Source organism: Dipodomys merriami, unplaced genomic scaffold (genome assembly GCF_024711535.1).
Source record: "Dipodomys merriami isolate MVZ:Mamm:240054 unplaced genomic scaffold, mDipMer1.0.p SCAF_910, whole genome shotgun sequence".
NCBI classification, from domain to species: Eukaryota; Metazoa; Chordata; class Mammalia; order Rodentia; family Heteromyidae; genus Dipodomys; species Dipodomys merriami.
In genome coordinates, this window is record NW_027206525.1 from 26,334 (window position 1) to 49,574 (window position 23,241).

The window sequence follows — 23,241 nt, forward strand, 5'->3', positions numbered from 1 at the left end:
CAGGCCTGTCACTTGCTACACATTCTTCCACTATCTTGTTTTATCTTCACAGCAATTGGGTGAAGTAGGTATTATCATCCCCATTTTACAGATGCAGAAACTGAGGTTCAGAGAAATTAAGGCTCTTGTTCCAGAACCCACAGCTAGTCAGTGGTAGACCCAGAATCTCAACTCCGATCTGTCTGAACTCAAAGGGCCAGGATTTGCAAAGCCCTCATTGCAGCCCTGAAGGGTGTTCAGGGATCTTTGCCTTTGCTTGATGAGATGATCTGGATGCTCTGACCTTCATCCTGGTCTCCAAGGCTCCACCAAGCTGCCTGGCTCTCATCCCCTGTGTAGTGGAAACACATTGAATCTGGAAATCCACAACCCTGCTTTGAATCTCCCACCACCACCAGAGACTGTGTGATGTCAGAACACACATCTTGCATCTCTGGGCTGTTCATGAGTACAGAAGAATTCCCAACAGAATGTTGCAAGGATTGGAAGGGGGGAAAAAAACCCACTGGCCAGAACACAGCAGTCTGGTTAGCATGCTTATTCCCCCCTCCCCCCATATATGTGAAGCTATGGCCCACTTAATTCTGGCCTCATTTAATGCTTTGTTTTCCGGGGGACAGGGAAGTGGTGACCTCCAAAGCTGAGCAGGGAGCTGCTTATGACTTCCTGAGTAGGGTTGTAGCTAGAAGGCTCTGCAGAGTCTGAGGTCCCAGAGCTTTGGACTTCAAAGGAGGGGAGGACCTTGTTTGTCACTGTCATGCTGATGCAGAATGCCACAAGGCCTGGTTAAATCATTGAGCCCTATCTTCATGCCTCTGGCTACTTCCGGTCCTGAGTTCCTAAGGTCATATAGCCCAGACACCATCAGACTTGTTTCTTTGCAGATGAGGTAACCAAGACCCACCATAAGAAAGTGACTTTTCCCCGAGGTCAACCAGACACTCTGAAGAGGATAGAACTGAAGGGTCTAGAACTTGGTTTTTTTGGACCTGCCTCCAGAGCGCTGGGGATTTCTGCCTAGGTGAGTGCTCCCACTGAGAGCCCTCCAGGGGCTCAGACAGCAAGCCAGCCCCACGAGGTGGAGGAAGCCCCCAGCCATCTGCCCTGTGGTTCTTAGACAGGGAAACTCAGCATCTGTGACATGCTTCTCTTTCTCCTTTTTCACTCTGAAAAATAACTGGACACTCCCAAAGCCTTCAGTCACCGTCCAGGGGATTTTTTTTCTTTTTTTTTTTTTTGCACCACAAAGGGTAATTCCTACCCCATCCTTGTTGTGACTCAGCTTGTGACGTGGAACTACACAAGCCAGAGAGGGGAAGATAAAGTCACCAGAGACCTCCTGCTCACTAGAGAGGGTGGCCCAGGCAAAGACCCACCTCTGCTTCCCTCCACGGATTTCACAGGGTTGGCCCTCCATCCTCTGAAGCAGTTTACACAGCCCCTGGCCAGCCTGAGGTTCAGAGATGGCCTCCAGCTCAGCCAGCAGCCCTCACCCAGCACCTGGGGAGAATGAGTTTCCCTTTGGCTGTCCCCTCACCGTGTGCCAGGATCCGTCAGAACCCAGGGTGCTCTGCTGTGCAACCTGTCTCTCTGAGAATCTGAGGTGAGAGGCCCATGAATGATGGGTGGGTGGGAAGATGGTACAAGGGAGGGATTCCTGACAGGTGATTGGGATCGAAAGAGCCACTGACTTTGGACAGGTGACTTCACTTTTCTGAGCCGCAGTTTCCCTACCTTTCTCTCCTGACACTGCCCCTCTGGCTGTGGGTAAGAAGTAGTCACGAAAGACGGTCTGAAGCAGAGCCTTGAGGCCCACTCAGTTACTGACTTCCTGTGTGGGCCATTGCAAAATGTTGATGGCTCTTAGTCTCAGCTTTGTGACCTAGAGCTATTTTCTCCCTCACCAAGTTGTTACAAGGCCCAGTCAATAATATTCAAAATGTGAGCTGGGTGCCTATAGCTCATGCCTGTAATCCTAGCTAATCAGGAGTCTGAGAGCCAAGGATCATGGTTTGAAGCCAGCCCAGACAGCAAAGTCTATGAGACTCTTATCTCTAATTAACTACCAAAAAGCCAGAAGTAGAGCTGTGGCTCAAGTGGTAAAGAGCTAGCCTTGGGTGAAAAAGCTAAATGACAGTGCCTAGGCCCTGTCATTTAGATGATGATAATAATAATAATATTCAAAATTATAATGAATGAAAACCTCCTTGGTAAATAACAAACTTGTACAAATATATTTAATCTTGTTTCCAAAGAAGTCTATAAAAGGCACAGATATAGACATAAAGTATATGTTTATGTATACATTTATGGTTAAAGTAGAAGTCACTCAGAAATGTGTGTGACTTTGAGAGTAACATTAGCATTGCACCTTAAGCAACTATTATGCACCTGCTATATACAAAAATGCTCTTGCATCCTCAGGAAGGCTTGGAGAGGTGGGTGTTATTATTCTGCTTTATAGATGAAGACAGTGAAGCCTCAGAGAGAGATTAAGTCATTCCCCCCCCCCCCATCAGTTCCTGGCAGAGATTCCCTTAAAAGGCCATGCATCACCAGTGTGACCTTTTGTTGGGGGTTTTTGCAGCTTAGGACTATGGAGAACTGAATCAGGCAAGTGAGAAGTTCAAATAGGGGGAACCAAGGGGGCAGTTGCAGGAAATAAGTGCGATGTCAGGGTGGTGGAAAGGCCAGGTTGGGGGAGGGGGTGGAAAGATACAGCCTGACCTCTTCCCATCAAGCTGATTTCTGTTCAATCTGTGCTTCCCTCTCCATTCTCTGAAAGCCTGGCAGAGGAAAGGAAGGAGCCGGTCAGAGAATGAAGGGCCCCAGCCTGAGGCTTGAGGAGTCTGACAGCCAGCTCTCACTGTCCTTCGGCCCATCCACTGGCCTCCAGGCCCTCATTTTCCTCATTTAGAAAATGGCCTAGGCCAGCAGTCCCCACTTTGTAAAACACAGGGGCTTTGTAAAACACAGGTATTTACACAATAATCAGAATCCCACAACCATCTCCCAGCTAGATGGTCCCTTCTGGTTCTGATAGGCCATGATCACTTATAATTAACAAAAACCAAACAACAGAACAACAACAGCAACAAAACCGTATTAAATATAGGCCACTGAAAGGAGAAAATAGAATTATATGTCCAGAGTCCCCCAGGGTTGGACATGTTTTGGAATTCAGAATTTTTTTAGGTTTAAAGAAAGCAAGTTAGAGCATGGCATACTCCTTTCATGAGAACCTGGGTAGTACCCAGTAACCAAGTACTTCTACCGAAGTGTCAATGTTCCCATGAGGTACTTACTGCCAAAGAAGCTCTGCAAACGGCAGAAAAGCAGTGATGTCCAGGGCTTTCAGATTTTATGAATGAAGGCTCCGTGTGATCCATGGTGCCCACCAGGCTGGGCCTCACTCAGAGGATTTGCTCATTTCCCTAGGAACACCCAAGATGCAATCTGTCCCAAGTGCGGAGGGAACAACTTACAACCTGGAACCTCAGACAGTCTGACTCAGGCGAAGGTACGTGGGCACACCAAAGCTTTCACATACTTTTCCTGATTTGTCCAGATGGAGTCCAAGAAGGCAGCTGCCTAGGAGAACACCCCCCACCCCATCCTAGTCCCTACTTTGTCTTGAGCCTGGACTAAGTTCACTTCATAAGCATGGAGGACCCTGATGTTCACAGTGGGGAAGCATTTTGCCCAGAGCCACCTGGCAGCTCCATGATAGACTTAAGATAAAAACTAGTATTTTAAATCAAGGGACCACAAACTGACTTATGGGCTAAATCTAGCCTACCACCTACTTCTGTATAACCCACAGGCTAAGAATGCCTTTTATTTTTTTAAATGCTTGGAAAAAATAATCAAAAGAATCCAGGCACCAGTGGCTCATGCCTGTAATCAAAGCCAGCTCAGGCAGGAAAATCTGTGAGACTCTTATCTCCAATAAGCTACTCAGAAAAAAAGCTAGAAGTGGCTCTATGGCTCAAGTGGTAAAGTGCTTGCCTTGAGCAAAAGCAGCTCAGGATAGCGCCCAGGCCCAAGAGTTCAAGCCCCAGAACTGGCACAAAAAAAAAATCAAAAGAATAGTATTTTGGAACACATGAAAATTTTATTTGAAGTATAGACATCTATGTCTGTAAGTAAAGTTTTTTTGTTATATAAACTACTCAACTCAATTATGTATTATCTGCCTCACAGGACAAAAATGAGTATTTACAACAAATTTCAAAGCCAAAAATATCTACTCTCTGGCTTTTTACAAATAAACAACAACAACAACAAAACAGTCAGCCAGCCTCTGATGCAAGGAGAAGCCATTATCAGTTCAGCCATGGGTTCTACCACAAATGAGCTTCTAGGAGTAAGCTATGCCTTGGGGGCTGGGATGTAGCGTAGTGGCAAAGCACTTGCTTTGCAAGTACAATGCCCTGGGTTCGATTCCCAGTACCAAAAAAGAAAAGACAAAAAAATACAGTTCAAACAAACAAACAAGATAGACCTTGGAAGTAGGAGGGGTTAAAGAAAATGGAGCGTGCATCTCTGGCCCATTCAAGCTGGAAGGGAGGTATCTGTCCAACACAGAGTTCATCTATGAACTGACAGTTCATGACAAAAATGATTTTTAAAGATATAGAAACTATCAAATTTCTATAAAGCTCTATTATATCTATATTATCTCATTTTGGAGAATCAACCTCTGAGATTATGTGCTTCTTCCACATATCTTTGTAAACATGACATGATGCAATAGTAGATGATAGTTTTGGATAAAGCCTTTACGAGGTACAATAAAACGATGGCAATTTTATGTTAATCTTCGAGTTAAAAACAAAAACAAAACAAAAATTTATGAGTCCATGAGTCCAAACACGTTGGAATCACTGTGCAAACCTGAACCTCCTAATTTACATATGGAGCCTCCTTATTTACGTTGGGGGATCTCACTACTGCAATGTCCAAGTGGCTTGAGTCTTTCAGCACAACCTTCCATGTTACCACCACAGTGGTAACACAGTGGACCCCAGATAGAGCCTGGTGTCCTGAGATGGTTTTTGTATGATCCTCTGCAGGGCTCGAGGCAAATCCAGGCCTTGCTCCTCCCTCTGTAATGAAGGTTAAGTTGGTTCTCCAAGTTCTTCTCTGGATCTGTGATGTCCAGGTTATAGGTCACTAACTGCCAGGCCCCATCTCCTTCCCATCTGGTGAACCAGAAGAAAGTTTGTAGGTCTCCTCCCCTTTCTCTTGTCATTCAGAAGGTTTAGGATAATTCCTGCCCCTCTCAGAGCCGGCTAGAAGGGTTTTCCCTTCCCTTCTCATCAGGCCTGCAGAAAAGAATAATAAGGATCAAGTGTATTTTTTTCTGGAACTTTATACTCTCTGGGGCAGAGAGTTATTAATGTCCTGACAAGCACTGGTGACTCATGCCTATAATCCTAGCTACTCAGGGTGCTGAGATCTGAGTATCACAGTTCAAAGCCAGTCAGAAAAGTCAAGAGACTCTTATCCCCAATTAACCACCCAGAAATCCAGAAGTAGGACTGTGGCTCAAGTGGCAGAAAAAAAAAAGAAAGACAGAAAAAGAAAGCTCAAGAACAGCACCCAGGCCCTGAGTTCAAGCTCCAGGACCCTGAGTTCAAACCCCAGGAGTGGCACAAAGATGATCCACTGATCTTTGGAACAATTTTCTCTGCTCCCTGCTTGTCTCCATGGACTACCTATGACTCAGAAGCAGACCACTAACTGTAAACTACCATATCTCATAAGCAGAGAGAAGGGTATGGGCTGTGTGCTTTCTGAGACGCTGCTGCTTGCATACCCAAGGGCTATTGCTTTATAATATTGTTCTTAATTCTTGGCAAAAATAATATTTAATCATAAATGTCAGACAATATAGGTTAGATAGGTTTTAGTATCACTTAACCCAATGGCTTTAATTTTTGTATGCTTGTCAAGTAAAATCCTACATAATAGAAGAAATAGAAGCACTTTCATGGAAGGGGAGTTTGGCTCCCCATTTGTGTAGTTACCCTGTTTCTCCCTCCTATCCCAGCCCGCCTGCCTCCCCCCTGTGAGGCCTCTAGTGACTTGGGGCTCTGCAGAGCACAGTTTGAAGTTTGCTGTCTTAATCCAAATGAAGTGGTTTCCGTGGTGGAACTGTAAACATTTATAAGGCTGAGGAGTAGTAGGAAGTGGCGCTGCCTGTACTTGGGAACAAAATCACACACACACACACACACACACACACACACACACACACACACACACACACACACACACACACACACACACACACACACACACACACACACACACACACGCACGCACGCACACGCACATGCACACACGTGCATGCATGCACACACCAGCCCTGGAGCTTGAACTCAGAGCCTGGGTGATGTCCCTTAGCTTTTTCTGCTCTTCCTCTATCACATGAGCCGCAAGCCCACTTCCTGCTTTTTGGTGGTCAATCTGAGAGCTAAGAGTCTCATGGACTTTCTTATCTGGGCTTCATTCAAACTGGGATCCTGAGATCTCAGCCTCCTGATTGCTTGGATTAAAGGAGTGAGCCATCAGTGCCCAGCGCAAAGGCCCCTTTGAGGCTAGACAGTCCACAGAGAGGTGCCAGCCCTCCCCCTCCCTGCTGACTTCCCCATTCAATGCAGTTACCAGGGGGAAGGGGCTGGAGCAACTCAATGGCCTGAACACCTGCAGAAAGCCACATAGTAGCAACATAAAGAACTTCTCTGGCCCCTGGCCCTATGAGAACTTTGGAAGACTTTTGACCAAAGGAAAGTAACTGGTTATACGTCAATACATGGCAATTGCTAAAACAATCATCTGAGGGAAGCTGAGACATGGAGGCAGGGAAGCAGGGAAATGATGTAATCAGTAAATGGCAGAGTTTATGGTAAAGCCTTTACTGGCTGGATAGCAGCTGAACTAAGCCCAAAGATGCCCATCTTGCCAACACTTTCCACGCCATCTGCTTATCAGTTTGCCCTCATCCTCTGACTTTATTAAATTAATAGCTCCCAGAGAAGGGCCCAAACCCACTAGCCAGTTATATAATGTAAGGAGCAGCTGTTAAAGGATTAATGTCGACCTAATTAGAGATCTGATTCTTGTCTGGATGATGATGAAGTAATAGTGAAGTAGGGGACAAACAAGTGGCTGGAAAAATAACATTTAATTCTGGTTTGGTTTTTTTTTTTTGAGACCTCCATGAGACTGTTTCCCTCACTCTTCCCTCTGGAAACATCAAGAATATGAGTAGTCAGGTGCAGATGGCTCATGACTGAAATCCTCATGACTCAGGAGTCTGAGATCTGAGGATCCCAGTTCCAAGCCAACCCAGGCAGACAAATCCAAGAGACCAGAAAATCCAGTTAACCAGAAAAATGCTGAAAGTAGAGATATGTTTCAAGTGGTAGAGCCACTAGCCTTGAATGAAAAAGCCAACTGAGAGCATGAAGCTGTGAGTTCAAACCCCAGTAGTCACACACACACACACACACACACACACACACACACACACACACACACACGCACACACAAAACAAAAGGTCAAAAGCAAGTTGGAGTTCTGAGCTAAGTAGTCCAATTTCCATCCCATACTGAGTTCCTGTCACACAGTTTTAGGCCCTTCCAAAGCCTGGGAGCTCATTAATTCCCTGGAATGCCAGTGACCTCATTGGTCATACAGCTATTTCTTATTCTTCTGCACCAAGCTAAAGTCTGGTTCCTTTGAGAGCCACAAAAGGCCGAGTGATTCTGACCCCAGGGGTCATTCTGATCCGTGCATCCCCACTCTGTGCCTGTGGCACACCCCTCTCCCAATTGCTTTATGCATGATTAAACAACAGTCTGCCAGAAGTGCTAGATCCCAGCAAGTGCTATGGGAAAACAGGAATGGGCAAGGCTACTTTCAATGAGAAGACTCTTACCAGGTCTTCCTAGAGGAGGTGGGAGAGGTCAGCAGACCGGAACAGTACAGAAGAGGGAGCTAACTGGTGGACAGTACCTCCTGGGACTATAGAGTGCCTTCCCTTGGCACCAGCTGAGGCTCTTATAGAAACCAGCCTTCCCTCTGCCTCCAGAACCTCAGTGGGCCTCTGCCCCACATATTGGTGGTTGTGGTATTCAGGACCTCTTGATTTCAGTGCAGGGTTGTACAGGGGCAGGCCTCCTGCTGCCTCCCATTGGGACCGGCTGTCACTGAGGTCCTAGGGGGACCACAAAGAGCCCTGGTGGCTGATGTGGCCAGAATACTACATACCAGAGGCTCTGCAGACCCCGCACTGGAACAAGCACTCCTTCAGGGCTGGGATTCTGTTTGCCTTTTTTGGTTTTCTCCTCGGAGGAAATTCAGCTATGTTTAGCCTTTGTAAGCAGAGAAATCATTCGCATAGGGGTCACTTACCACACAGGGCAGAGGTCCCCATTCTTTTTCTGTTTTCTTTTCTTCTTTTTTTTTTTTTAAATTCCTTTTCCTTGTCTAGAACTTTGTATCTTACACTTTTGCTCGTTGGCACCTGGGCCACGCCTCCAACCCCAAAGGGTTGGTTATTTCTTCTTAACATCCCTGTTCTCTGCACCCTGAGTCTGATCTCTTTCTGCCTCTGCAGTTATTGGCCTTCAAGAAGGGCCACTCTTTGATCAAGGTGAGGACTGTGGTGGGTAGAAACCACACTGGACTCCAGGCTTCTTGGCTTTCCTTTGTCTCTGTTGCCTCCTACAAGTCTCCAGCCATCTCAGCTCTGACTTCTCTTCCATGAGAGAGCAGGACCTCAGAGCCCTGCCCCTCCTCGTGGTGATGTGCAGATTTGATTGGCTAGAGCCTGCCCAATGCAGTGGAAGCAACAGGCCCTGCCAAGGCTAGACCCCAGGGACAAGAAGACCCAGACTCAGCTCACAAGGATGATATGACCTTGAGTAGGCCATTGTCTCATCTCTATTAAGAAGCTAATCACATCCCATCTACTGCAAAGATTTTTGCTGGGATCCTAGGAGAGAGCGTATAAAGATGTTGGGAGCTCTAGAATTAGAAAATATTATTGGAACTTACACAGTTAAGAGGATGTCCCCTTCCCAAAGGAAATCCAAAGGGAAAGTAGAGTTTTGTAGAATTGGTTATTAAGAGTTTGAAGTGTGAAGACTAAATGAGATGTATGTACATGCCAGCAGCTGCTGGAGTAGAGCCAAAGGTAGTGTTTAATCCATGGGTATGCTGCTACTAACACTGATTGAACTCTATTAGGTGGAAAAATGTCCCTCCACAGTGTCCACATCCTAATCCCCAGAACCTGTGAACACGTGACCTCAATGGCTACGTACATTTACTGGGACCGCCATAACTAAGTACCCTAGATGGTTGTTTACTCAGTTCTAGAAACTGTAAGTCCAAGACAAGGAGTCAGCAGGTAGGTTTCTTTCAAGACCTCTCGTTTTGCAGATGGCTATTTTTTCCTCTCTGTTTTCACATGGTCTCTGATGTCCACATTTCTTCTTGTAAGTTCTATTAGATTAGGAATCATCCCCATGTTAACTTAATGAGCTTCTTTAGAGGCTTTGTCTCTAGATTCTTAGAAATTAGAGGCTCAAACTTGAACATAAGAATGAGAGATTGGGGATTGGGGGCGTGACTTGGTAGAGCGCTAGCCAATGGGAGAAAAGCGGCAAACACCAAGTTGGAGTCCCAATCTCAGACCTAAAAAATAGTTAAAGAATGAGAGAGTATATTCAGCCCCTAATGACGGCATGAAAGACTCTGCAGATGTGATTAAAGGAAGGCTCTTGAGATGGGGAGGTTTCCCTGGACTACTCGAGTAATTACTGTGTAGTCACAAGCAGCCTCCAAAAAGAGAGACAGGAGAGTCAGCAAGAGTTGAAAGATACTGTGCTTCTGGCTTTCAACTTAGAGGAAGAGACCCTGAGCCAAGGAATGTAGGCAGCTCATAGAAGCTGAGAAAAGCAAGGAAACAGATTCTCTCCCCTGCAGCCGTCAGAGGGAACGTGGTGTACCAACACCTTGATGTGAGAACTTGTGGCTTCTAGAACTGTGTGATACTAAACTTGTGTTGTGTTATACCAGCAAGTTCATGGTGTTTTATTACAGCAATGATAGGTAACTAATACTAACAACTTGTGTGCATTGCCTCACTTAAGCATTACAATAACTCCAAAGGGGGTACTATTATCCCCATTTCCGTAGAGGAGATAATGACCTTCCCAAGGCTACTTGGCTACTATGTAACATGACAGAAACTGGCTCTGAACTTGGCAGGCTGACTCCACAGAGACAGGGTGGCCTGGATGGTCATCGGGGCTTGAGAAAACATTTGAGGCTTGCCTCAGCCCACCTGGACGTGCACTGTAATAAAGATGAGCCAGACACGCAGGTGATATTCCCCCCTGTAGACTGTCACTACAGTTCCTGCCTTACAGGCGACACCTGGGATTCCCATGTGAGCTTGACTGCTTTGTCCTTCTTCTGAAGACCCACTTCAAGCTCCATGCCTTGGACTATGCAAAGGATTACAACCATGGACGAGGAGGAGTTGGAGGACCTGAGATGGTTTCAGGTCCATCCACCCAGGCCTCAGATCCACACGTGACATTAGACTCTCTTGTTCTCATAAATCATCACGAGCGATAACCAGAGGCTTCACCACTCCAGACTTCCCAAAGCCAGTGTATCTTCTGCCAAGACCGCCATCAGTCCACTCCCATGGCACATCTGTTTTCTATTCTATGTTGAGAACAGCATGTTCCTGAGGCTTAGGGCACTGGGGCGAGGCGGGATTGGCCTTTGTTGGGCTGGGCTCTGTGTCCCAACCAACTCTATTCATTAGCCCTGCAGCCTTCTGCTTATTTTACTTTTAGACAGGAATCACTTGTGTGGCTTTTCTGTTTGCTCCGCTCCAGACACCTCTCTTCCCATACTCCCTGCCTTTCATCCAAGTCTCATTTTTAGTTCATTTCACCACATTATTCTTTCAAATTGTAGGGTTTTTTTAAACAAAAAAAAGCTCTTATGAAATCAAGTGTTTATTCACATGAGAGCAAATTCACTCATTAAGTATCCACTTTGAGGAATCCCGGTTAATGTACACACTCAGTCAAGATGGCAGATGTTTCTGCCTTTAAAAAAAGAAAAGAAAGAAAGCAAAAGCTGTTTGGAGTTAGAGGCATGGTTCCAGTGGTCAAACTCCAGCCAATGAGCAAAAGTGTCTGATACCAAGTTCAAGTCCCAGTCTCAGACACACACAAAAAAAAGCCTCTGTGTCCCTGTAAAGCAAGCCTTTCCCTTCCTATTCAGGAACTTCTCACCCGCCTTCTGTTACCATGGAGGTCACTGGGTTTGCTTCTTCTCAAACCTCTTCAGCATGGGATCATGGAGTATGTAGCCTTTGGTGTTTGGCTTCTTGCTTTTAGTATAACATTTTTGAGGTTCATCCATGCCATAACTAAATACATTAGTATTTAGTTACATTTATTGCCAAGTAGGACTGTGGTACGGGACATTGACAGTGAGTCTATTCATTCACCCTTTGATTATGCCCAGATGCCTTCCATTGGGGTGATCTTGTATAGAGCTGCTGTGAACTATCATATCCACATCTTGGTGGAGACAGGTTTTAATTTCTCTTGGACATTCCACCAAGTGATGGAATGGTGTGGGTTGTAGGATGGTTTATGAGTGAGTTTAGAAGTATGATTTGGCTTTATGAGACACTTGCATAGATGGTCCCACCGTGTCTGTACCATTTTCATCCCCACCCCCTCCAGTGACACAGGAGTTCTCACCGCTTCACGTCGTTGCCATGGCCTGCTGTCATCATTGCTTTTATTATCATCATCTATGTTAGCACATGAGGAATGATCGTTCATTGTAGTTGTAATTTACATTTCTCTGGTGAGTCCTGATGTGGCTTACCTTCTCAGAGGCTTAATTGCCGTTCTTAAGTCTCCTTTGGAGAAATACCTGTTCAGTGTTTTGCCTGCAAACCAGTAGAAGCAACTGAAGAGTGAATGCTGACTCTGTTCACTGCTATATGAAGGGTGTCCAGACAGGACAAAGAGTAGCATTGCTGTGATGACACCAGTTGTGCTAGTCCTGTTCAGGAGGATGGTCACAAAGGATTAAACTCCTAGGGGTGGTGTGGGTGGGTTGTAGGATAGGAATCAGGTGGAAAGGAATCAGCTAGACAGAGGGAACAGTGTGTGTGAAGTCATAAGCCAGCCCAGCTCCTGCCTTGGTGGATCCTGGTGCTTTGCAGAGATCCTGAGGGGAAGCCATCACAATCAGCCACATGTTTGTTATTTCCAGGTGGCCCCAGAGGTGTCTGAGGATGGCGTTGTGTGTCCCTTTGCAAGTGTGGGCTGCTCCTTCAAGGTAAGCATGTGAGAAAGGAAGTCTGTCACTATGCCCCTGACATCTGGATCTCCCTTCTAGCCCCTTCAGCATTTTCCTATGACATCAAGTTCACAGTCCACTCTGAAGTCCTTGTAGTATTTAGGGAAGGTCTCCTGAATGTCTCACCTAAGCCTTGGTGTAGCTGCCTCACAAGAATGAGCCTCCATGCCCCTCTCCATGGTCCTGAATCATCACTGTGTTCAAGAGCAGGGCTGGACCATTGCACTCACTTGAGCCTGGGCCACATGCACGTGCTCTCCGTGGGCACACCCAAAGCCAAGTTTGCCTGAACCCCTCCACTGTGCACAGAGGCAGTTCTCCTGTACTGGGGGAATGGACTTGACTCGATGCCAGGGCTTCCTATGGCTCCCCTGTCCTTTCTCTATTCCATTTTCTACTGATGATCCTCTTCTCTTGGTAGGGGAGCACCCAGTCCACACAGGATCACGCAGCCACCTCCCAGGCCTCCCATCTCAACCTGCTGCTGGGTTTCATGATACAGTGGAAAGCCCAGCACAGCTCCAGCCCAGGCTCCGGACCCACAGCCCTGGAGCAGAACCTGTCACACCTGCAGCTGCAGACGGCTGTGGAGGTGACGGGGGATGTAGAGGTGGACTGCTACCAGGCCCCCAGCTCTGAGAGCCAGGAGGAGCTGGTCCTGCAGCGCTTCCTGAAGGAGAAGCTGCTGGCTGAGCTGGAGGAGAAGCTGCGTGTGTTTGAGAACATCGTTGCAGTCCTCAACAAGGAGGTAGAGGCCTCTCACCTGGCCCTGGCCGCCTCCGCCCACCAGAGCCAGCTAGATCGGGAGCACATCGAGAGCTTGGAACGCAGGGTGAGTGGGAGAGGTGTGCATGTCCCCCCAGCCTGCCTTGTCTCATCCTATCCCCAAAGTAGCAACCGGCCTTCACACTAGCCATCCATCCTGTATCACTTCCTGTGTCCCAGGACAACCGAGGATGAGTGTTGAGCCATTCCATACTCCAGTTCCTTTGCTTGAACTTCTAGAATAGGATACTGCTGGGCTGTGTGTGTGTGTGTGTGTGTGTGTGTGTGTGTGTGTGTGTGTGTGTGTGTACGTGTGTGTGCATGCGCATGTGCACGCGCGTACACCCACATATGTTCTGGTCCTGTGGCTTAAACTCAGGCTTGAGCACTGTCCCTTAGCTTTTTTAGTCAAGGCTAGCATTCTCCCACTTGAGCACAGCTCCACTTTCAGTTTTTTGGTGGCTAATTGGAAATAAAAAGTCTCACAGACTTTCCTGCTCGGGCTGGCTTTGAACCATGATCCTCAGATCTCAGCCTCCTGAGTAGCTAGGATTGCAGGTATGAACCACCAGCATTCAGATTAAATTCCTTAAAAGATATTCGTTTCTAGTCCTGAATCACTTTATCTGATCACACACCCAGTATTAAATGTTTTAAATGTTGTTGAGGAACCTTCTAGAAGGACACCAAGTTCAATTGGCCAAGTAAAGCCTGTCTTTGTGTAACTTGCCCTTGAAAGGCAGGCACCATCAGGGCAGCAATGGTGTCTTCATTCACCATGAACTCCCTGGCTCTCTTCTTACAGCCTAGCACTGTGCAAGGCCCAGATGGAAATCAAATGAACATGGGCACAGCTCACAAAGGGAGACCACCTAGAAGGAGAGACAGAAAATATACCTTATCAACCCATTGTGAGAACTCAGGTTAGAGTGACCAGCTGAGCTAAGACTGAAACTGAAGGTTTACACAGGCAGGGCCACAGGGCTCCGGATGGGTCATAAGGAGTTGACTAGTGGAAAGGGACAGGAGAGAAATGCCCTGCAAAGCAGCCATGTGAATGTACATGGGACAGAAAGTTGTATCTAGGGCAGACTTATCCCCACACCATTCCCCTCTGACCCTGAAACTGGGCTCTGATCTCCTTAGCTGACTTAGTTTCCCCACAGGTGGTAGAATTGCAGCAGACACTGGCCCAGAAAGACCAGGCCTTGGGCAAGCTAGAGCAGAGCCTGCGCCTCATGGAGGAGGCCTGCTTTGATGGTACCTTCCTGTGGAAGATCACCAACGTCACCAGACGCTGCCATGAGTCAGCTTGTGGCAGGACCATGAGCCTCTTCTCCCCAGGTAACACCCCAAGGGCACAGAGACCCACTAGATGAACAGACTCCTCCCCCGCCTTTCCTCCAGCATCCAGGAAATAGGAAGTAAGAACAGCCAATATAGGAGCAGTGTTCCAGCTAAGTCAGTCTCCACCCAGGACTGTGGGGGTAGTGTGTGGATGATGCTACAACCTGCAGATATTGGAGCTTGGGCGGGCATTTCTCTTCCCTGAATCCTATTTACAGAATGCAAATAGGAATAAAAATCCTTATCTACTTTCTGCATATGGCTATCAGATTATAAAAGAAAGGAGCCCATACCAGCTTGTGCAAGTTAGAGGGGCTCAGAGAGGATGACCACAGGTGATACTGTAGGATGCCACCTCCAGGCAGCAAGCCATCTACAGTAAGAAATACAGAATGGAGTCAGACTTACTTACATTTGCATATGACTGTGGACTCCTTGTGAATGTCCATCGTGGTCACTGGTTTTTACTCATTTCTATATGGCTGGGCTTGGCATGATGACTTGCATGAAACAGTTACTTCATCAGTGTGGGGATTTTTTTGCATATAATTGGGCATAAAATATTCTTATATATTTATATATACATATGTATATATGTGTATGTGTATATACATATATGGATATAGGGATTGTATATGTATATGTTTATAACTCACATCATACTCTAGTATTGGACACAGTATCTCAAACCCTCACCAAGTACCTGTTGTCTCAACATCATTTACAGAGAAGTAAACAAAGGCTTAGGAGGGCAGACTCTATACCTAGATCTGCACAGAAGCCAGGTGCAGAGCCAGGACTCAGGCCCACCCTAGCATCACTCCCTTGTGTCTGAGTGTATGGGGTGTGGGTAAAGAAGGAGCTGGCAAATCTGTTGAGCTTTTGCACTTTTCGTGCTCACTGGCTCTTCCAGGGCATTAAGATCAACAGAGATGGGATGATGGTGAGAGGCAGAATTTGCACTCATCCCAGAGCAGGCCTGGGTTTCTGTGCCTCAAGTGGCCTTGAGTTAGTTCTACCAGCAGACTTTTGTCCTTAGTCTTTTCTAAAGAGAGGAAATGCAAGCACTTACGCCCATTTCTACAAACCATGCTCTGGTTTCCTGTTCTGCCAACATGTAGTGGGCAGAGATGAGTCAGACTGTTGGCCTCCCCCTCCTCTGCCCCCTTTCTGCCCCCCCCACCCCCATACACCCTGTCTCTACCTAGGGACTTGTCATCGGAGGTTACAGCTGCAGGAACTCCTGTTCTGATTGGACGGACTTTTTGGCTTGTCAGAGAGAAAGCCCCAGGGGTTTCTGCACTTAATCTTCAGGGCTGACTCACCCCCTCAGGGGCCTCTGCCTAGGGTGATTGTAAGACCCATGAGCTCCCCTCACCCCAGCTTCCTGGGTGGTCTAACCATGGACCCAGAGCAACAGATAGAACTGGTATTGGAGCCCCTATCCTGGCTCTGCCCTCAGCACACTGTAATGGTGGCTGGCCACTTCCTCTTACTGGCTTCTTTCCATACCGTAGGCCATAGCTCAAATGTGCTTCCTAGGCCAGGGGTACTGGTGTCCCTGAAAGCTTGAAGTTACTTAGTATTCATCCAGCACTGCTGAGTCAGAATCTCAGCCTGGGGCCCCCTGTCTGTGATCAAGCCAATTACAACCACCAAGCGAGATGACCCCAACAAAGCATCTCTCCTTGGCATTCTCACTGAGAAGGCTGGCTGCCAAACCCAGCTTTCCTTATGCTGAGCCTCTGTCCTTGCCACATCTGACCACTTCATCCGGGTATCCTGAACTGCAAAGCCCAGTGCTGCTTAGCTCTCCCTCTTGGGCTAACTCTGGCTCCACCTTTCAGCTTTCTACACTGCCAAGTACGGCTACAAGTTGTGCCTGCGGCTGTACCTGAACGGGGATGGCACGGGCAAGAGGACCCACTTGTCCCTCTTCATCGTGATCATGAGAGGGGAGTATGATGCCCTGCTGCCATGGCCTTTCAGGAACAAGGTGAGAGCCCTGGGGAAATGATAAAATGGGTTCTATATGTCCGGGTTTTGTCACACACTGGACCTGTGAGCTAGCAAGGCCCCTGCCCGCCTGTGTCAACAGTTTCCTTTTACATTACAAAACAGGAAGTCGACCTCAGATCCAAGCCCAAGAGGAGAGGGCTCCCCAAGGGCATACAGAAATGTGGTTCCGAATGTGGAGGGGGCAAGGAGAGCTTGCATGGAGGAGGCTCTGTGTGTGAGGCTGGCCACCAACACCACATCCTCCCAGGCTGTGGGGTAGGAGCACCTCTCAGGACAGCCAGGGCCGTACAATGTCATAGCCTCTTTGGAAGATAAATTTTTTGTTTTTGTTTTTGTTTTTATAAAACTAAACGAACGTATTTTTACTTTTCTACTCAGCCATCAACTGCCCCCTGATATTTACCTAAAGGACTTTAAAACTCATGTCTGCATACAAGCCAGGTGCTGACGGCTTGTGAATATAATCCTAGCTACTCAGGATGCTGAGATCTGGAGGATCAAGTTTCAAAAACAACCCAGACTGAAAACTCCATGAGATCCCATCTCCAGTTAACCAGCAAAATGGCACACTGGAGGCATGGCTCAAGTGGTTGAGTGCCAGCCATTCATGTGAGTTAGCCAAGTAAAAGTACAAGACCCTGAGTTCAAACGCTGGTACCAATACAAAAATCAAAAAGCCAAAATTTGTAAATACCAGGATGACCTTTAATAATTGAGTGGATAAACTGTGGTATATGTCAGCAATGACAACTTATTCAGTGCTAAAAAGAAATGCATTATCAAAGCCTTAAAAGAAAATTGGAAAGCCGGCGCTGGCGGCTCATGCCTGTAATCTTAGCTACTCAAGAGACTGAGATCTGAGGATTGAGGTTCAAAGCCAGCCCTGGCAGGAAACTCCGTGAGACTCTTATCTCCAATAAACCACCAGAAAACTGGAAGAGGCGCTGTGGCTCAAGTGGTAGAGCGCTTGCCTTGAGCTGAAGAACTGAGGGACAGCACTCAGGCCCAGAGTTCAAGCCCCACTACAGACCAAAAAAAAAAAAAAAAAAATCCATGTAAATAGGCTGGCACAGTAGTGTACACCTGTAATCCAAGCTACTTCAGAGGCAATAATAGTAGGATCACAATCTGAAGCCAGATTAGGTAAAAGTGCAAGACACTATCTTAAAAACAGACTAAAAGTAGAAAGATTAATGATACGGCTTCAGTGGTAGAACATTTGCCTATCAAGTAAAACACCCTCAGATCAATCCCCAGTACTACCAAAGAGAAAAAACAGAGAGAGAGAGAGAGAAAAAGAAAGAATGAAAAAGGAAGAGGGGCTGGGGAGGTGGCTCAGTGGTAGAGTGCTTGCCTTGCATGCATGAGTCCCTGGGTTCGATTCCCCAGCACCACATAAGCAAAAAGAAAAAAGCCGGAAGTGGCGCTGTGGCTCAAGTGGTAGAGCGCTAGCCTTGAGCTGAAGAGCTGAGGGACAGCACCCAGGCCCAGAGTTCAGGCCCCACGACCAGACCCAAAAAAAAAAAAAAAGGGAGACAAAAAAGAAAGAAGGAAAGAAAGGAAAAACAAAAACAAAAAGGTTGTAGTTCCTGGAGAAGTCTCTGGATTCAGTTTCCAGTACAGAAAATAAAAAGGCCTTTTAAAATATAATTTTATTGTTATTATTAAAGTATAGAGAGGTTAGCATTGCTGAGATTACAGGTATGTGCAACAAAAGTCTTTTTATAAACAGACCTTCATGATGCTGTCAATCAACCCCTTGGCCTCATGCTAAGTAAGAGCTATGCTACCATGCTACGTCCCAGGCCTATTCAGTTGTTCTCAAAGAGGGCTGATGGAGGCTGGGCACTGGTGGCTCACACCTGTAATCCTAGCTTCTCAGGACGCAGAGATCTGAGCATGGCGGTTCAAAGCCAGCCCCTGGCAGGAAAAGTCCGTGAGACTCTTATTCCCAATTAAACACCTAAAAACCAGAAGTGGAGCTATGGCTCAAAGTGGTAGAGTGCTAACCTTGAGCAAAAATGCTCAGGGACAGTACCCAGGCCTCAGTGAGTTCAAGCTCCAAGACTGACAAAAAGAATAAAAAATTTTACAAAATAAAAAATAAAAAGAGGGCTAATGGGAGGACTCTAGACAATTCTTACTGGTGCTCACAGCATTGAGGAAAGAGAGCATCAAGAGCCAGGTGCTGGTGGCTCACACCTGGAATCCTAGCTACTCAGGAGGCTGAGATCTGAGGATCATGGTTCAACACTAGCCTGGGCAGGAAAGTCCATGAGACTCTTATCTCCAGAAAACCAGAAGTGGCACTGTGGCTAAAGTGGTAGAGTACTCAACTTGAGCTGAAGAGCTCAGGGATAGTGCCCAGGCCTAGTCCAAGCCCCATGACCAACCAAAAAAAAGAAGAAGAAGACCACAGACCTTGGTTGGCTTGGAAACTAGGTGGGTGAGCCAGGTGGCTCTGGCTATGAGTCAGTAGGCAATAGTTGCTAAAGATGCTAGGGACATTTAAAAAATACCAGCAGTGGAGGCTCAACCCTAGTCCATGGTGCAGCCTGAGCCTCCCCTGGGGATTCTAACGTGGGGACAAGTGGCTTCAGTGGTTCTGCTTCCTGACAGGTGAGGGAAGAATGCTGGTGTCGGGCTCAGATGAGCAGCGTCTTAGGAGCACCTCCATGTGCTCTTGTGTGTACCGTGCATGCACCAGCTGTCTCCAGGCCTGGTTGATGGCCCCTCAGTGGAAGGCCTGTTCTTGCCCCTCTTCCGGAGCCCAGGACGGCCAGCTTGTAGTTGATGAATCCAGACTTTCCAAGTCTAGATTTTCTGGGTCTAGTTTCCCTGTCAGTACCCCATCAGACTTGACCAGGGCATCAGAATCCCCACACTTCCTGCTAGATGGGTCAGCTGATCCTAATCAGAGAATACCCCAGGCTTCCTTTTTCCGGGTCCTGATGTAACTCTGCTCCAGTCCTACTGTTGCTCCTCTGATTCCTGAGCATTCTGAACTAAGGGTCAGTGGGTCCCACAGGCAGCAGGCACAGGGCTCTCGGAGCCAGTACATCCCACCCTCCAAGTCTCAGTGTTGTCACCCTGAGCCTCATCATCTCCATCTGCCCCTGCCCCACAGGTCACCTTCATGCTACTTGACCAGAACAACCGCGAGCATGCCATCGATGCCTTCAGGCCTGACCTCAGCTCAGCCTCCTTCCAGAGGCCTCAGACCGAAACCAATGTGGCCAGCGGCTGCCCGTTGTTCTTCCCCCTGAACAAGCTGCAGTCACCCAAGCATGCCTACGTGAAGGACGACACGATGTTCCTCAAGTGCATTGTGGACACCAGTTCTTAAAGCCACTGGGATTCCTGAGAAAAGACTCCGACTCAGGGCTTAGCAAAGTGATTGGCAGCTAGCCCTTCATGCCTGGAGTTCTGGGACATAGACAGGCTGGACAGACAGGTTGACTATGGCTGCTATCAAGATGCTGGGACTTTGGGCTGTGCCCACAAAGACAGAGGGCTCTGAAGCAGACAGCACAATTGCTCCCCTCCTCACAGGACCACTCATCGCTGAGAGGCAGCCCTGAACGTTGAGGCCATTTTCCATCAAGATTGGGAAAAGCTAGACCCAGCTGAGGCATCACAGTGAGCCAGAGCAATGGGGCCTGGGCAGGGACGTTCTCAGGATAGGAGAGTCTTAGGGCCCATGGAGAAATGGAAACTTGCTCATTCTCCCTGCTCAGACTCAGACCCGGCCCACGGGGTGGAAAGGGATGGGACTACTGTGAATTCAAACTGAACTGAGTTCTCCATCATTAGAGGTGAACAAGCCAAAGAGCTATGCTTGGGGAAGGGCACCAAGCTAGAGGTTGGATTTGACCATCTTTAATGTTTCTTACAACCAAGAGAATCATAATTTTGGCCTCCTGGCCCAGGCAAGGCCTAGACCCATTGGGGCTCCTGGGAACACTGGAGCCTCGTGTCTTCTGGCTCCTCACCTACCCACAGCATCTCCAGGTGGACTGGGTGGCCCACATGCACCAGCTTCCCAGCACGCAGGAGCACACACAGACCCTGGCATCTGTGCCTCCAGTGAGCTCCCAGGAATAGCCAGAAGGAATATGCAGGTGTGGTGGCACTGGGGAAGTCATCAACTTTCCACTTTTCCTGCCTCAAGCCCCCTGTCTTGGTGCTTTCTAGACTCCCAATCACCTCAGTGTTCACTTCCCTCCATTGACCAACCAGGGCATCTGAGCCGCTTGGCGAAGGTTGTCCTTTTAAGTATGTATGAAACCAAAGAAACAACTCTTTAAAAAATCTCTTTTGAAGTTTTCTGTGTGTGTATGTGTGTGTGTGCATGTGTATGTGTGCGTGCGTGTGTGTGTGTGTGTATGTGTGTGTGTGTGTGTGTGTATGTGTGTGCGTATGCCAGTCCTGGGGCTTGAATTCATGGCTTGAGTGCTGTCCCTGAGCTTTTTTGTGCTCAAGGCTAGTGCTCTACCACTTGAGTCAGCTCCACTTCTGGCTTTTGGTGGTTAATTGGAGATAAGATCTCATGGACTTTCCTGCCCAGGCCAACTTTGAACTTGTGATCCTCAGATCTCAGCTTCCTGGGTAGCTGGGATTACAGGCATGAGCCACTGGTACCTAGCTCTTTTTAAGTTTTCATGATGTGTGGTGGTGTGAGTTGGTTGTCCTGAGCCATGACTGAGAATGAAGGCCATTGTTGGGTTCAAGGCAGTGCCACAGTTTTGCAGGGGACATGAGAGGTCACCCTACTGGCAAGAGCATCCCCTCTGATCGCAAGATCAAAACATTTCTTCTTCGTCTCTGTTTCCTCTTTTCTATAATGGGGCAATCCACATCTGCCTCCCACATTGGGTTCTATGACCACACAGGACACAGGAGAGTCACGGGGGGGGGGGGGGGGGGGGGAGAGAGAAGGGAGGGAGGGAGGGAGGGAGGGAGAGAGAAAGGGAGCACAGCACTGCCGCCTACCTGCCATGGCAGGATTTGTCTCTCATCCAAGAATCAGGCACTAGTGGCTCATGTCAGCAGTCATTCTAGCTACTCCAGAGGCTAAGATTCGGAGTCTTGCAGGGCCATGCCAGTCTAGGCAAAAAGTTCAAGAGACTCTTTTTCAGCCAATAGCTGAGCATGGTGGTTCATACCTGTCATCCGTGCCACAGCAGGAAATGGAACTAGGATTGTAGCCTGGGCTAGCCTAGACAAAAGACACTATTTCAAAAAGAACCAGAGGCAAAGGGACTAGAACTGTGGCTCAAATGGTACAGCACCTGCCCAACAAGCACAAAGACCTGAGTTCAAACTCAGTACCTCCAAGGAAAAAAAAATCACTTATCCAAGCTTACATATGGGCCAAGAGGCAGGAATTAAGTAAGATCAGCCTAGGCTAGGTTCCAACCAAGTCAAGATCTGGTGAGTGATGAGCCAGCACATGCGAGGAAAGTACAATAGGCATAGCCATGATGTATAAGATCCACTTTGAGGGCTGGGAAGGTGGCTCAGTGGTAGAGCGCTTGCCTTGCATGCCTGAGGCCCTGGGTTTGATTCCTCAGCACCACATAAGCAGAAAAGGCCAGAAGTGGCGCTGTGGCTCAAGTGGTAGAGTGCTAGCCTTGAGCTGAAGAGCTAGGGACAGCGCCCAGGCCCAGAGTTTCAGGCCCCACGACCAGACCCCCCCCCGCCCCCAAAAAAAGATCTACTTTGAGTTCTGCACAGACAAAAACTAATTTTTAAACAGCCATCACAAAATGATAACAGCTCTCACTTATTGGTATCATTTATTAGCATCACTTAACATATACTTCTCTTACGTATCACACTGAGTATCTGTTTTCCTTATTTGATAGATGAAGAAACCAATTCAGAGAGGTCGGGTAATTTTCCCCAGGTCACATAGCCAATAGGCAGGTTTCTGCTTCCATAACCAGAAGCTCTACAGTGGTACCCGAGAGAGACAGAGAGAGACAGAGAGACAGAGAGGCAGAGAGACAGAGACAGAGGCAGAGACAGATCCATGAAAGTGACGTGGCATGTGTCCTGGGCCAGCTGCCAGCCCTCCGTCTTCCCTCTCCAGGGGAGGCACCTTCCGTCTGCAGTGCTTTGCCCCCAGGAGCAACTTGGGTGGGAGTGATGACAACCCAGAAAAGGGGCAGGATGGATGAAGTCAGGGGAGCTGCTGCTGGGCCAGCAACGCTTTGTCAGGACCTGGATCTCATTTGCTACCTCAGCATCTGGGATGCATGCGTGTTGACACAAAGCACGTTCGTGTGGCACAGATGGGGCTTGGGGATGACTCCAGAGAAATAAATCTGTGTGTCACAAATCACCAGAACCACTGGCAGACTCCTCTGTGGGGTCCTTTCCTTGACTCCCACTCGTTTCAAGGCATTTTTCTCCTTGGAGAATCTGGGCTCTGCAATGGTACTATCATTAGAATTGTCCCAACTAACCACTGCACAGGCAGTGACCTGTCACCATCCAGAGTGGGGCAGACCCTGGGAAAGGTCACCAGGTAGGATCCATGGTTTGGTCCCTCAGATGAAGATGACATCAGCTGAGCCACTCTCTTTCCCTACCATCACAACTTCCCTGGGCAGTGAGATCAATTCCTCCAGCAACAGGTACTCTAATCTTTTGCACAGGTAAAAAAAAAAAAAAGAAGAAGAAGA

At 47.7% G+C, this 23,241-nt stretch overlaps 1 protein-coding gene across 1 annotated transcript; it reads left to right on the top strand.

Moving 5' to 3' along the window:
- The first annotated feature begins 1,254 nt into the window (after window positions 1-1,254).
- LOC138821396 (TNF receptor-associated factor 1-like) lies at window positions 1,255-20,843 on the top strand. Its single transcript, XM_070013593.1, has 7 exons — window positions 1,255-1,603; window positions 3,439-3,520; window positions 12,335-12,400; window positions 12,843-13,253; window positions 14,353-14,530; window positions 16,381-16,529; window positions 19,680-20,843. The coding sequence occupies exons 1-7, from the start codon at window positions 1,464-1,466 to the stop codon at window positions 19,896-19,898; spliced, it is 1,245 nt and encodes a 414-aa protein (XP_069869694.1). The 5' UTR covers window positions 1,255-1,463; the 3' UTR covers window positions 19,899-20,843.
- Window positions 20,844-23,241: the final 2,398 nt, after the last annotated feature.

Excerpts from the sequence above, each read along its gene's own strand:
- LOC138821396 (XM_070013593.1), top strand. The coding sequence starts at position 1,464 with ATGGCCTCCAGCTCAGCCAGCAGCCCTCACCCAGCACCTGGGGAGAAT. Across the intron at positions 1,604-3,438 it reads TGTCTCTCTGAGAATCTGAG|GAACACCCAAGATGCAATCT; the intron begins GTGAGAGGCCCA and ends TCATTTCCCTAG. Across the intron at positions 13,254-14,352 it reads TCGAGAGCTTGGAACGCAGG|GTGGTAGAATTGCAGCAGAC; the intron begins GTGAGTGGGAGA and ends GTTTCCCCACAG.